General features: G+C 43.8%; 1 protein-coding gene across 3 annotated transcripts in view; it reads right to left on the bottom strand.

Moving 5' to 3' along the window:
- Positions 1 to 15,705, bottom strand: part of Grid1 (glutamate ionotropic receptor delta type subunit 1) — a 760,241-nt gene that overhangs the window by 540,613 nt on the left and 203,923 nt on the right. For all 3 annotated transcript variants that reach the window (XM_085687861.2, XM_085687860.2, XM_048421321.3), the window contains exon 4: positions 2,961 to 3,166. In XM_085687861.2, the coding sequence (XP_085543987.2) occupies positions 2,961 to 3,166 (206 nt within the window). The remainder of the gene's footprint in view (positions 1 to 2,960; positions 3,167 to 15,705) is intronic.

The raw sequence follows: 15,705 nt of genomic DNA, 5'->3' as shown, positions 1-15,705 counted from the left end.
GGACCCAGGCAAGCACCAAGATGGCAGTGTCCTACAACCCACCCTCCCACAAATCACCAAGACCAGAGTTTGGAAACCTGCTAGCCCTGGGCAACACTGTGTCTCATGATGTTAAATCACAGATAATCCAGTGGTACCATGTAACCCACAGCCCAAGGGCTGAGAGCAGTGAACTGCTACATCAGGGTTACTCTTCAGAGAAACAGTTTCTAACACGGTTCACTGGCAGCCTGGCAGGTCATGGTGCGCAAGGCTCGGTACTATCAACAATGAAAGCGTCAAGCGCATCAGCAGACTCACACTTAAAGGAAGGCAAGTCTCCAGCAGGGCTGACTTTCTTCACCCACTCCCATTCAGCCATGCTTTGTAAAAGGGAGAAATAAGACACGGCAGCTGGGAAGGCCGCACAACCTACACGGCCCTACAGCTCCTTTGTGTCTCCCAATCCACACGGCAGGGGCCTCTCACTCGAGTGGAGGGCTGAGAGCCCTCTAACTCCTCTAGACAGTGCTCTGAATGTCATAAGATTCAGAAAGGGGGCACCCTTGTGAGAACCATCCGTCCTGTCCTAACAAAGAGGAAATTGGGTCAGTCTGCCTAAGGAGTTCAAGCAATGTCCCCAGGCAATGACAAGACCATTGTGCAGGATGGAGTTCCCCGTCTTTTAGGGGACTTGCAGACTAGACAGCTGGAGAGAGGTGTCCTCGAGACTCTAGATTCTTTTCCCATCTGTACCTAATAGATACACTAAGACTCTTAGAATGAGGCCTGGGAACAACCCGGAAGCATATCTTCCTCTGTGAAGCTGGCAATGGCCACAAACATCTTTGACAGAAAATGTAACACACTGTGTCCTCTGAAGTCACCAGCCGTGGAGGAGAGAAGGCTCTGGAAGGGGCCAAACCCAGACTGGAATTCCATTCTGCCTCTTAGTAACAATGACTTCATACAAATCATTTAACATCTGTTAAAATCACAACTAAAACAGGTGCTGAGGGAGAAATGAACAGCAAGGGCCAGACTCACATGGGCATCAGGAAAGGATGGCTTCCTCTATTTCCGGTGGCATGGTCGGGAACCAGAGACTAGGACTTTATAGGAACTTAAAGAAAGGCAGAGGTGTGTCCTCTAATCCGAATTCAGAAATTGTCTTCACACTCAGTCTCCTGACACCACTCCAGTCAGAGCTGCCTGACAAGGGAAAAAGCCACTCCGTTGTATCCACGCCCCCAAACACCCAGAGACACAAAGATTTTGCGAACACAGTCTGGAGGATTAGAAAAGGCAGCTGGCTAAAACCAAGCACAGTGCACCCCACACCACAGGAGTCTGTATAATTACTCACTTGGAAATAACACATTTAGGCCAGTTGTGGTTGTGTGTAAATCCTTCGGGGACAGAGAAACAAGAAAGGCCTAGATTTGTGTAGATGGAAAATATACATGTGTGTGCATAGCTAAAAGGGCCAGGCACTAAGAAGCTTGGTGCCAAACGTTTCTCAGCACTGCCTCCTCCTGCACCGCGATCTTAGCAGCTGCAGAAACTTAGTCTATAAAGATCAAAAACATTGATCAACATCACACAGACAGGAAGTAGAGCAGAGACTAGACCAGAATCTGTGGAACTGCAAGACCCATTTTCTTTCCTCTCCCAAGCGTCCCAGAAGATCAATGGCAGAGAGGGAAGGAGATGAGCCGAAAGGCCAAGGAATTAGAACAAAGTGAGAAGCTGGAAAGCTGGCGACAAAAACTGTGGACACTCTCCCCAGGGCAGACGGATCCAAGTCTGGCAGTAAACAGAGAGAAAAGTCACCCTGTGAGCCACCTTCTGCAAACACACCACTGGGAGCATTCCGAGAAAGGCCGGACATGTCAGCGCTGCTAATCCGAGGTGAATCACTGCATACAGGCAAGAGAGCTCTGGTGAGGACGCTGAGAACCCACAGGACAGCACAGCCTGGCTGACCACCAGCATGAGCAGGGCCTGATTAGCTGAGAGCGTCAGGGCTGCCGGCCAACTACACCAAATTAAGCGTTCCCAGTGTTACGCTCTCCAGCAGTGGGCTTCGTGCTGGTTCCTGATGCATGAGGTAGCATTCTGAATGATAATTAATTAGAGGGGAGAAGCAGAATAAGGAAGCATAGTACATCAGATGAAATTAGTATAATTTAGCCTTTCTCTTTCATTTTACCTGCAATCAGACTGGCAAGGTGGCTTGGGTCAGGAGGGAAACCCCAGGGATCATCCACTGTTCTATACTCCTATGATCCATTGGGCCCTCACCCATTCCCAGACACACCACACCCCTAGCCAGCTCTTCCCACCCTAACCACTCTCTGTTTACCACCTCTGTGCCATGAGACCCCTGGAATCAGTCCCAGCCAGCTCTTCTAGCTCAGTTTTCTAGTCTGATCATAAATTAATGGATTCTTTGCGAAATTGGAGGCCCTTCCTTGTCTTCCCATGGAAGCCCTGATCCCTAATAGAGGTGTTTTTAAAAGGAGCACACACCTATCAGTACAAGCGCCAAAGAAAAACGCTTGCTCACTCCAGGCATCACTTGGTACGCCACAGACACCTCTACCGAACGTCAACAAATCCTGCGGCAAACCTGCCCACTTCTCCAGAGAGCTAGAAACTCAATTTATCCCTACAGGTGGATGCCTGCTAACCAAGAAAAGAAAACTACTAGGAAAAACATCTGGGTTTCAACTTGGAAAATCCGGGCAGTAACTTATAAGCCGGCTTCCCACCTGCCCCATAGCCTCTTCTAAGTCAGAAAAGAAGGTGGGTCACCTGTTAGGGACCCATCAGTAGCCAAGTCAGTTGAGGCTTCTCTCTGTATAGTCAGGAACTGAGGACTGAGCGCTCATATGTTCCCTGTTTGTTTCTCTTATGCACCTGAGCCATTCGGCGGCCCTGGGTATCAGACATGAGTGGCCTCAGCTCCCGTGACCTACCTCATTGATGAAGGAGTGGGCCCCTTGTGGGCTAAGCAGTAAGATGGCACGGCGCAGCGTGTCCCGGTAGCGGTTCAACTCCTCTGTCTTCATGGTGGTGAAGAGACTGGTGAACACGTGACTGATATTCTTGTCCACCTTTTGTAAAGAGACGTCAAGGCCCAGCCGTGAGGCCTGGTCCAGAAAGCTTTGGAGCCCACGGATATCTGAGCATGGGAGAAGAGGAAGGAAGAACCATCTTTAAATTGGAAGGAATCTAGTCAGGAGGGCAACTAACCCCAATGCTCCCAACCCAGTCAGCCACCAGCAGAAACGGGGTTCCTATCGACTCACTCATTCAGAGAAGGCTGCAAGGCAGCAGCTTAGACCCAACATCCTCATCAGCATCCAGCCCTAGGGTATAGAGTGGTTATCATATAACATTGGGAATCCCTTCTGCCATCTGAAAGGTACTATGACAGAAACCACCCTTTATAATCCTTTTCTTTTCTCATGTGTCGTCTCAATTCTGGCCGTTCTGTCCTCCAGGCTACAAGGGCTGGTGACCCTGCCTCAGCTTTCCCCATCTCTCTCTGTCCCTCACATCAGAGGTTTCTTGACACTCTAGATACAGATAGACTACTGACTACCCTGAAGAGACCTGACCCAGCCTTGGGATGGGCCATTCTAACTCTGGGTCGCACTCTCTAATCCTCTGAATGTCAACATCTCATGTGATGACCCCTAGCCAATACCACAGGCCGTGTCTTGCTTCAGGATCTGATTTTCTTCCTAGAACTTCCTTTCTCTTGCTTTGTACCAAGAGGTGACTCATCCCAAATCCAATCAGAAGCTCATGTTCCAACTGATTCAGAGATGAATAGATGGCCAAGGTCCTTCACTGAGACTTTCCCCAGCACTAAGAAGGAGCATCTATCTACAAGATAAGTCAATTGAATCAATTACCTGAGTGTGGGAGTCCAGAGTGGATCCTGGAGCCCAGAGAGATGACAACACTCTCACTGACCTACCACTGTGAGGGGCCAGGAGCTGCTTCTTTGTTTTTATTGTTGTCGTTGTTGTTGTTGTTGTTAAGTACAACTCTAATAAACATGAAGCAACAGCTCTGCACAAGCCATCCAACTTCCCCCAGGGGACACTGCCCAAGAATGGAACCAATACAGAAGCAAGCAGGTATATGCCGGGGACACAGCAATGGTGATGCTATTCAAGCCTTGAGGTCCATCTGTGTCTGACACTGTCTCCTGGACTTCCCAAGAGTTCCCTTTGCTTCCTAAGCCACTTCATGTTTCATTTCTGTCACTTGTAACCTAAATTGTCAACACATAGGAAAGTCATTTTGCCACCCTAGAATGCTTCCATTACCTCCTTGTGCTGGTTGGTTTGGGGTGTCAACTACATACAAGATGTACCATGATTAATAAAAACCTGAAGAGAGATATTGGAGTTCAGCCTTAAGGTCAGAAAATAAAAACACACAGCCACTGACTCTTACTTCTACCTCAGTCTGAAACGGAAATCCTGCCTCCAGGAATCTCAGAATGAGACTCTCTGAGAGCTGTCCCCTCCTGTCTTATATTCCTCTCTCTGGGCTAGGATTAAAGACATGCATCACTACCGCCTGGTTTCTATGGCAAACTAGTGTGGCTACTGGGATTAAAGGTGTGTGTCACCACTGCCTGGCCTGTAAGGCTGATCAGTGTGACTGTTTTACTCTATGACCTTCAGGCAAACTTTATTTATTAAAATACAAATGAAATATCACTACAACAAGCTACAGTCATCAGAAGAGGGAACCCCAGTTGAGGAAATGCCTCCAAGAGATTTCTCAATTAGTGATCAATGTGGGAAGGTCCAGCCCGTGGTGGGTGGTGCCATCCCTGGGCTGGTGATCCCAGGTTCTGTAAGAAAGCAGGTTCAGCAAGCCATGGAAAGCAAGCCAATAAGTAGCTCCCCTCCAAGGCCTCTGCATCAGCTCCTGCCTCCAGGATTCTGTCCTGTATGAGGACATTCTATCTTGTTTCCCTTCGATGATGAACAGCAATGCTGACAAATAAGTCGAACCCTTTCCTCCCTGACTTACTTTCTGGTCATGATGTTTCATCACAGCAAGAGAACCCCTAGGGCACTGCCTTATCCTTACATTCCTGATCCCAGGGGCGGATCCTCTAGAGGATTCTGAGAACCTCATCTAGTCTCACAAGTCCACTGTCCCCATGCCCTGTGGGTCACTGAGACTCCAGTCACTGTGTAGTGCTAACTAGACAGGTTTTATTTCCTGTGCTTCTCTGGAAATGCATCCTCCTGGCTGTCACACAAATAGTTCTACATGAGCAGATGTCAAGAATGCTGGTATAAAGGCCCTCAGCTCCCTATCCTGACAGGAAGACAGATTTACCAGTAAGTCTAGTCTCAGCTTCACTGTGGCAGGAGTAGTCCCAGGGCTACCACAGGGGGATGCCCAAGAGTTGGCCCTGCTGGAATTCTAAGAGATCCTTAAACGCCCAGGCAAAGCATTCCTCCCTTCCACTCTTCGACTTGCTCATCTATAAAATGAGACTCTGAAAGACACGATTCTTATGCAATGGTCTTCTTGGGTCCAAGAAGCTGGCACATGGTAGTCCAGAGAACCAGGTTCTTACTGATCCAAAGAAGAACACTATGGTACCCAGAGGAGGATCCTACAACAGGCCATTTCAGAGATAGGCAAAGCAGACCAACAGGTACGCCTGCAGTCGCCTGTGTTCTAGTCTAGCCAGGTCTTTGGTCTGTACATTTGGCAACCTGACCCTAAAACATAGACATGATACAAGTTAGGGCTTAGGCCCCTGAGAAAGAAGCAAAGAGGCATGAAGACGGCCTCTTCACTAAGCTCCAGAGTGAGGACAACACTGCCAGCAGATAGCTCTCCAAGGACTCTGACATGGTGCTTTGTAACTGTCGCAGCACCCAGGGCCCCCGACCTACAGACTCAATTTGTCAAAGCCCCTTGAATTTCCATAGAAGTCACTGGGTTTCCACCATCCCATGTGGGACCCCCAAGACCTATTTTTTTTAAGTGAAACTGAAGAATTGTGCTAGCTAGGTTTTTATCAACTTAACACAAGACAGAATCATCTAGGGAGAAGAAACCCCAACTAAGAAAACGACTCACAGATTGGCTCATAGGCACACTTGTGGAACATATTCTTAATTAAAGATTAATGTGAGAGGGTGCAACCTACTGTGGGTGGTACCATACCAGGGCAGGTGGTTCTGGGTGATATAAGAAAGAAGGCTGAGTGAGCCACAGGGAACAAGCCAGTAAGCAGTGTCCCTCTGTGATCTCTCTCTGCTTCAGTTCCTGCCTCCAAGTTCCTGCTTGGATTCCTGCCCTGACTTCCTTCCACAGACTATGACATGGAAGTGTGAGCCAGATAGGCCCTTTCCAACCCAAGGTGCTTTTGATTACAATTTTTTTTATCACAGCAATAGAAAGCAAGCTAAAACAAAATTTATTCTTATTTTGCTTTATTATTTTTATTTTGTTTTAATCAGCATAACTGGACATATATAGACTACAGTGAGATATTTTAATATATGTATGCATTCTATAACAAGCACGTCAGCTAAATTAGTATATCTATCACTTCATACATATTTCTCTAGTATTGGGGCATTCAAAATCATCTCATCCAGCTATAATGCAGCATTTAATACAGCTACAGCGCTGCTAACCACAGTCACCACACTATAACCACATAAAGACTTAGTGTGACTTCCAACAGCACTCTGTGCTCAATCACCAGCATCCTCTCATCTTCTGTCAACTCCACAGCATCTAGTTACCACTCTTCTACTCTCAGCCTCTACGAGATCAGCCTTCTTTAACTTTTATTTAATTTTATTTTTTACTGAAAATAGATTTTTTTCATATAAAATATTCTGATTATGATTGCTACTCCCTCAACTCTTCCCAGATTCCCTCTCTCCTACCCATCCACTCAAATCCAAATCCATTCTTGCTTTCTCTTATCAGAAAACAAACAAGTATCAATAAAAATAAAATAATAATAATAATAATAAATAAGATAAAATCAAACAAACCTGTACAGAGCAATATAAACAAACAAGCAGAAAAACAAAGAGCAAAAGAAAAGAGTAGGAAACATATATAGATGCATGGATATACACACTGGAACACACAGGAATTTCATAAAAACACCAAAATTGGAAATCATAAGATATAAACAAATGACAAATTTAAAAAAAGTGGAAAATACAAAATGCTCAAGAGTAGTATTATGAGACAAAAAAGCCTTCCAAAACTACCATTAAATTCATTTTGTGTTGGCCATCTACTGCTGGGCCTGGGATCTGGCCCTAAGAATGGTTTTATATTCTTCTCAAAACCTCCTGGAACCTTCTCAAAAACTGACCACATACTAGGTAACAAAACAAACCTCAACAGATACAAAAAAAATTGAAATAACCACATGTATCTTATCATATCACCATGGCTTAAAACTAGATTTCAACAGCAACACTAATTCCAGAAAGCCTACAAACATATGGAAATTAAACAATGCTCACCTGAATCATCAATGGGTCAAGGAAGAAATAAAGGGAGAAATTAAAGACTTCCTAAAATTCAATGAAAATGATCACACAACATACCCAAATTTATGGGACACAATGAAAGCAGGGTTAATAGGAAAGGTCATGGCATTAAGTGCTTATATAAAGAATCTGGAAAAATCCCACACTAGTGAATTAGCAGAACATTTAAAAACTTTAGAACATAATAAAGCAAACTCACCCAGGAGAACTAGACAGCAGTAAATAATCAAACTGAGAGCTGAAATAAACAAATTAGAAACAAAGAAAACAATACAAAGAATCAATGAGACAAAGAGTGGTTTCGTCGAGAAAAACATCAGACAAACCTTTATCCAAACTAACCAAAAGGCAGAGAGAAAATATCCAAATTAACAAAATCAGAAATGAAAAGGGGAACATAACAACAGAAACAGAGGAAATCCAGAGAATCATCAGGTCATATTTCGAAAACCTGTACTCCACAAAATTGGAAAACTTAAAGGAAATGGACAACTTTCTAGATAAATATCACTTACCAAAATTAAATCAAGACCAGATAAGCAAATTAAATAGACCTATAACTGCTAAAGAAATAGAAACAGTCACCAAAGGTTTCCCAATCATAAAAACCCCAGGACCAGATGATTTCAGCTCAGAATTATACAAAATTTTCAAAGAAGAACTAGTACCAATACTCCTCAAATTGTTCCACACAATAGAAACAGAGGGAACATTGCCAAACTCTTTTTATGAGGCTACAATTACCCTGATATCCAAACCACACAAAGACATTACTAAGAAAGAGAATTACAGACCAATCTCACTCATGAACATTGATGCAAAAATACTCAATAAAATACTAACAAATTGAATCCAAGAACACATCAGAAACATCATCAACCTTGATCAAGTCAGTTTCATCTCAGAAATGCAGGGATAGTTCAACATTTAAAATCTGTCAACGCAATCCATCATATAAACAAACTAAAAATATAAAAACCACATGATCATCTCATTCGATGCTGGAAAAGCTTCGACAAAATACAACATTCATTCATGATAAAGGTCTTGGAGAAAGCAGAGATACATAACATAAACATAATAAAGGCAATATACAGCAAGTCAACAGGCAACATCAAACTAAATGGAGAGAAACTCCCAGTAATCCCACTGAAATCAGGAACAAGACAAGGATATCCACTCTTTCTGTATCTATTCAGTATAATTCTTGAGGTCCTAGCTAGAGCAATAAGACAACAGAAGGAGATCAAAGGAATATAAATCAGAAAAGAAAAAGTCAAACTCTATTTGCTGATGATATGAGAGTTTACATAAACGACCCCAAAAATTCTACCAAGGAACTTCTACAACTCATAAACCCTTTCAGTAATGTAGCAGGACACAAGATTAACTCAAAAAAAAAATCAGTAGCCCTCCTTTACATAGATGATAAATGGGCCGAGAAAGAAATTAGAGAAATATTACCCTTCACAATAGCCACAAATCGCATAAAATAACTCAGAGTAACTCTAATCAAACAAGTGGAAAACTTGTATGACAAGAAATTTAAATCTTTGAAGAAATAAATCAAAGAAGACACCATAAAGCGGAAAGATCACCTATGCTCTTGGGTAGGAAGAATTAACATAGCAAAAATGGCAATCTTACCAAAACCAATCTATAGATTCAATGTAATGCCCAGCAAAATTCCAGCAAAATTCTTCACAGATCTTGAAAGAACAGTATTCAACTTCATATGGAAAAGCAAAGAATCCAAGATAGCAAAGACAATAATGTACAATAAAGGAAATTCTGGAGGCAACACAATTCCTACTTCAAACTCTACTACAGAGCTACATGCTACTTGAAACAGCATGATATTGGCATAAAAACAGACAGGAGACAAATTGAAGACCTGGATATTAATCCACACACCTACAAACACCTGACTTTTGACAAAGAAGCAAAAACTATCAAATGGAAAAAAGAAAGCACATTTAACAAATGGTGCTGGCATAACTGTATATCAACAAGTAGAAGAATGAAAATAGATCCATATCTATCAACATGTACAAAACTCAAGTCCAAATGGATCAAAGACCTCAACATAAAGCCAGCCACATGGAACCTCACAGAAGAGAAAGTGGGAAGTACACTTGAACTCATTGGCACAGGAGTTGTGCCAATATAACCCCAGTAGTACAGAAACTGAGAGAAACAATGTATAAATCGGACCTCTGAAAAGCTTCTATAAAGTAAAGGACACGGTCAACAAGACAAAATGGCAGCCTACAGGATGGAAAAAGATCTTCACCAATCCCACATCAAACAGAGGGCTGATCTCAAAAATATACAAAGAACTCAAGAAATTGGTCATCAAAATAACAAATAATATAATAAAAAATGGAATACAGACCCAAAGAGAGAACTCTAAGCAGAGGAATCTAAAATGGCTGAAAGACACTTAAGGAAATGCTCAACATCCTTAGCCATCAGAGAAATGCAAATCAAAACAACTCTGAGATTCCATCGTATGCCTGTAAGAATGGCCAAGATCAAAAACACTGATGACAACTTATGCTGGAGAGATTTGGGATAAAGGGAACACTTCTGCAGTGCTGGTGGGAGAGCAAGCTGGTACAGCCCCTTTAGATATCAGTATGGCAATTTCAGAAAATTAGAAAACAACCTTCCTCAAGACAATACCGCTTTTGGGTATATATCCAAGGATGCTCAATCGCCCCACAAGGACATGTGCTCAGCTATGTTCATAGAAGCATTGTTTATCATAGCCAGAATGGGGAAACAACCTAAATGCCCCTCAACCAAAGAATGGATAAGGAAAATATGGTACATTTACACAATGGAGTACTACACAGCAGAAAAAATAATGACATCCTGAATTTTGCAGGAAAATGGACGGAACTAGAAAACATCATTTTGAGTGAGGTAACCCAGACCCAGTAAGACAAATATAATATGTACTCACTTATAAATGGTTTTTAGACATAAAACAAAGAAAACCGGCCTACAAATCACAATCCCAGAGAACCTAGACAACAATGAGGTCCCTAAGAGAGACATTTGTGGATCTAATCTACATGTGAAATAGAGAAAAACAAGATCTCCTGAGCAAATCAGGAGCATGGGGACCATGGGAAAGGGCTGAAGGGAAGGGGAGAGGAAGATAGGGAAGCAGAGAAAAATGTATAGCACAAAAAAATCAATAAGAGAGAAAAACAACAACTAAAAAAAAAAAGAATGGTTTTATATACCCATCGAGACTCCATTGGGGGAAAAAAAAACTAATTTTTCACTTACAAGTGGACATCAGTTGAGGAAAGCTTCTGAGTTAGAGATAGGCTTGTGTCAGCTTCTTCTCTCAGTGCTGGGACCCTATCTGGGATCTTGTCCAGCTACGGGTCTCTATATTTTTCATCTACTGCAAGAGGTCTCTGATGATGGCTAAACAAGACACTAATCTATGAGTATAGTAGAATGTCATTAGGAGTCGTTTTGTTGATATCTATGTTCGCTTTGCTGAACAGTACTATTTAGTTTTCTTCTAGGTCCTTGGCTTATCTAGGCTCAGATTCTTGGCCACCCAAGCAGTGTTGAGTATTGATTCCTTCTTATGAAGTGAGTCTTAGATACAATTAGATATTGGTTGGTTAGACCCATAAGCTTTCACTAGCACATCTTGCAAGCAGGTCGTGATTATAAATCAAAGGGTTTGTAGCTGGGTTTATGTCTATGTTTCTCCTTTGGTAGCATGTAAAATAACTTCCAGTACCAAGAACACTAGTCAGGAGGGGTGAAGGCTCTGTGTAGGCACCAGTTCAACTTTTCTATGTTCAATGAGTTGTGCAGGGTTTTTCTTCAGCAAGAGGGCTTACCATCAGTTTGTGGAGATCAACCAATAGTTTTGGCAATAGCCTGTTTAAGCATTTGGTTTTACAGCACTGTTCACAACACTCAAGATGTGAAATCAACCAAAGTATCCATCGACGGGCGGATGAATGGATGGATGGATGGAGAAAAATACAGGGCATAAATATAATTGAATACTATTCAGCCATAAAAAGTAATGAAATCCTGTCCATTGTGGAAGTATAGATAAACTTAGATGATTTGTGTCAAGAGAAATCCTAATGAGATCTGCTATACTCACAGATGGGTGCCTAGCCCAATTGTCATCAGAGAGGCATCACCTAGCAACTGATAGGAGCAGATGCAGAGACCCACAGCCAAACACTAGATGGAGCCAGGACAACCCTGCAGAAGACAAGGAGGAAGGGTTGTAGAAGCCAGAAGTATTGAGGACACCACAAGAAGATGGCCCACACAGTCAACTACACAGAGCTCAGAGGGGCTCACAGAGACTAAAGTAACAATCAAGGATCCTATATTGATCTGAGTTAGGTTCTCTGCATATGCATTATGGTTGTATAGATTAGGGTTCTTGTGAGACTCCTAACGGTGGGAATAGGGCTCTCACTGACTCTTTGGCCTGCACTTAGAGCCCTTTTCCTCCGACTAGGTTGCCTCATCAGCCTTGATATGAGGATTTGTACCGAGTCTTATTGCTTCTTGTTATGCTGTGTTTGGTTGATATCTCCAGGAGGCCTGATTTTTTTTTTAGAAAGGAAACATAGGAGGTGAACTGAGGGAGATGGAACGATGGGAGGTAGGAGCAGACTGACTGGGAGGAGTGGAGGGAGGAGAGGCTGTGGTTGGAACACAGTATATGAGAGAAGAAAAAAGTTACCAAATGAAGGGAAGGAAACAGGGAGGGAGGGAGAGGAGGGAGAGAAGGAAGGAAGGAAGGACAGACTACTCATTATAACCCAGAGAACGTCTCAGCACCCAGCAGCCAATGTAGTATAAACAGTGCCCGCAAGTGGAGTAAATGGCTGCCTTTGTGCCCCTGGGAATGGTCTCTCTAGTCCCATACTGTTTCCTCATCAGTTTGAATAGCCCTCTGTCTTTGCTTCTGGCCTTGGCCACACGGACAGCTTTGACCTATAGGAGAGACGTAAATGTAACATAGTGTTATGAGTGGCTTTATGTTTCCATTTCTGCCCTTGGGCTTGGCTACTACTATAGAAATGCCCCTAGGGTAGCCTGCTGACAAGATGCTGTGGCACACAAAAGAATTAGGATGGTCCCCTAGCAACCCCTACAGTCACATGCCAACAGAACCCAGACACAAGTGTGGATGCAGCAGAACAATCAGGTTGAACTATAGACTCATCAAAAATAATAAATGATTCTTGTCCTAAGCCACTAAGTTTGGGGACAGCCTGACGAACTGAAGTCACTGATAGCAGTGACTAACTGAAAGGCCCAGGCCACTGGATGGATTCTATCTGGTACTCCTTATGAAGGTGTAAAGAAAAGAGCAAGACCTGTACCTTAAAAAGATCGTGGGAGGCACCATCCACAAGGGATGGAAGATGGACTCAGGCAAGGCCATGTGTCCTCGGGCACTTTTTCCAGGATTCCAACAATTCTCAGTGTCCCATGGCCTTACCTATGACCCAGATACAATCACAACTGACAAACATCAAAGACCCAGGGACCCTGCTCCTCTTGGCACCTTTTAAGAGAACAATGAATTGGTAAAATGGCAGAGAGTGACCACATCCACAGAATCTTTCTGCACACACACATGGCATGTACATCATCAAAGCACATACAGCTTTGTTTGTCTGGTAGGGCCACGGTGTGATGTGAATGATCCCATGAGTCCTGTCAGCACAACCTGTAATCTCAGCCTGGGAATAAAGTTCCCTGCAGTCCCTTTGCCGAGGCCCCTTCTCACTCTCTAGCACTATTTCATGTCCTTATGGAGCAGAAGATACATGAATAGGTGGTATGTATCAGGGCCCACAGACACAGGCAAGAACATGTATGTGTGGGGCACAAAGGCACCAAGAATTCTTGCATGCCTTGATAGTACATTTCTGTCTTCTGTTCAGGCATCCCCCGATGAGACTGAGCCATCAGGGAGAGTTAAAGTTTGTTAGCAGCAGCAGGTTCTTCACTCCTGGTATTAGTGATGCTGCGGAAGGCTGTTTTCCCAGGAGACATCATCCCTAGCTACAACAGTGGCTCCCACTTGGCTGAAAAGGTCAGTTCTAAGCCTCTTTTTCATCTGCACTAGGGGAGGGCTGGAACAGAGTACCAGTGAGCGCCAGCAGATTTCACCACCTTCCTACCCGCTGCCCAAGAAGAGGGCTGAGAAAGCCACCTGTCCAACCAAAGTCATGTTCTCCTTATAAGAGAGTGTGCAATGCCACCCTAGTCCACTCTGTAGTAAAGCCTGCTGTCTATTCTGCTGCTTCTCACGACGGCAGAATTCCCCCAAGAGGGAAGACTAAGGAAAGGGCTGGAGAGCGCTGCCATGCAGTCTGTCCTGAATGTCACCTCCTCCAACCAGACCCACTGTTGACCCCAGGAACAGAGCTGCCTGTGGTCAGATCAGTCCTACCCAGAATCTACTCAGAAAGGGCCCTGGTTTTCTGAAGAGACAAGAACCAGAATAAACAAGAGGAAGAGGTGCCAGCACTCTACAGGGCCAGTGACTGAGTCCCATCCTCAGAGGAAGCAGGCTAGAAGGACAGACAATTGCATCGTACAAACAGTACAACATGACAACCTAGGACAGGCCTCCTGCAGTGCCTCCTCCAGATTTGCAGCCCTCTCTTGGGTTCTCAAGGGCCCTGGTCATCAGAAGTCTTTGTAACCCTCCTGCCACTGCTTGCCCATGCCCTGCTTCCTCAGACAGCCACTGAGAGCTTTCTCTGTGTGGGATTTCCCCGCTGGATTCTGGGAAATAAAACTGAAGGAACTACAGTGTTCCTGCTGTTGTGACATGTATTTGGGAAGCTGAGAACAGACCTAGAACGAACTAACAATGGAATAGATTATGTTTCATACTCACAAGCTCTGAAAAAAATCCCATGTTGGCCTGAAGCAGATGTCAGGGTGGGAAGAGGAACGTCCCCTGTGAGAAAGCAGCAGTGAGGAGGTGGTAGCTCCAGAAGCCCCTCAGAGAAACCATTCAAGGCAGAAGAAGCAATGCCTAGAGAGTTACACAATGAGGCATCTTTGATGACAAATGAAGGAGGGCATCTCTCCACTAAGCATGCCCTAGTGCTGCCATTTAGGGATCACTGATCACTTCAAACAAAATCTGATTCTATGTCACTGTGTTCTAAAGCTCATGCCAAAGTCATCAACAAATGGTGACCCTCTGCCTCTTCATCTTCCCTGGGTTCTCCACAATGCAAGTCTGTGGAGTCCACAAGGGGACTGGATGCAAAGCCCTCTGCAGTCTGGGATTCCAGATACTAAAGGCCCCGTCTTCACCCACTCATTTCCCAGTCTCCTCTTGCACACTCCTGGTAATTCTCTCAGCTAATCCTGGGCTCCTCTCTGGCTTCTCACACCACACCTTCCTCTGTCAACAAAGGCTACATCCTCCACTGGCTGTTGCCTCTCCACTTCTGCTAAACACCTTGGCTCACCTTCACTGTGTCTTCTTGTGTTCACCACCAAGTCTCCTCAGGATCTTCTACAACAGCTTCCTATAAGGTCTCCTTGTAGCTGTTCACTAATGCAATGTACTAGAATGTTCTCTCTTAAGGTCATATGTGTATATAATATAGCTTGCTACTAACCTCCCATGAATAATACAATAATACAAGTTTACTTAAAAGTTGCCAAGAAATTAATAATTTCAAAAGTATCAATCAATCAAAATATAAGCAAACAAAAAGCCTTCTTGAGACTTTATCGATGTATACAAAATAAGTTCATACATCTTAACATGGACTAAGAAGCAGTCTGGAACAAATAGCTTTTTCTGTTTTTCATTTCTATGTTTCCATCAGCTACCTCCACCACCAAATCAGGAGCTCGTGGATGAGAAAAAGAAGATCTTTGCCCTTCTCTGGAGATCACGCACACTCGGGGAGATGGAGGGGGGCGCCTACATATTCCTTTGAAACTATCAGAGCCCCATATCTCTATCAATTCAGACTACTCTTCCCTCTGAGACCCTCTCAATTCCCCAAGCTGGAATTTATGCTTCCTTCAAAGTGAGTAACACTAAACAAGGTGTAAAATTAGGCAGCTGTGCAAGAAGGAGGACCTGGGTCTT

The sequence above is a fragment of the Myodes glareolus genome, chromosome 5 (genome assembly GCF_982192425.1).
Source record: "Myodes glareolus chromosome 5, mMyoGla1.1, whole genome shotgun sequence".
Taxonomy (NCBI): domain Eukaryota; kingdom Metazoa; phylum Chordata; class Mammalia; order Rodentia; family Cricetidae; genus Myodes; species Myodes glareolus.
Note: the sequence above shows the minus strand (reverse complement) of the source record. Positions and strands in the feature narration are given on the sequence as shown.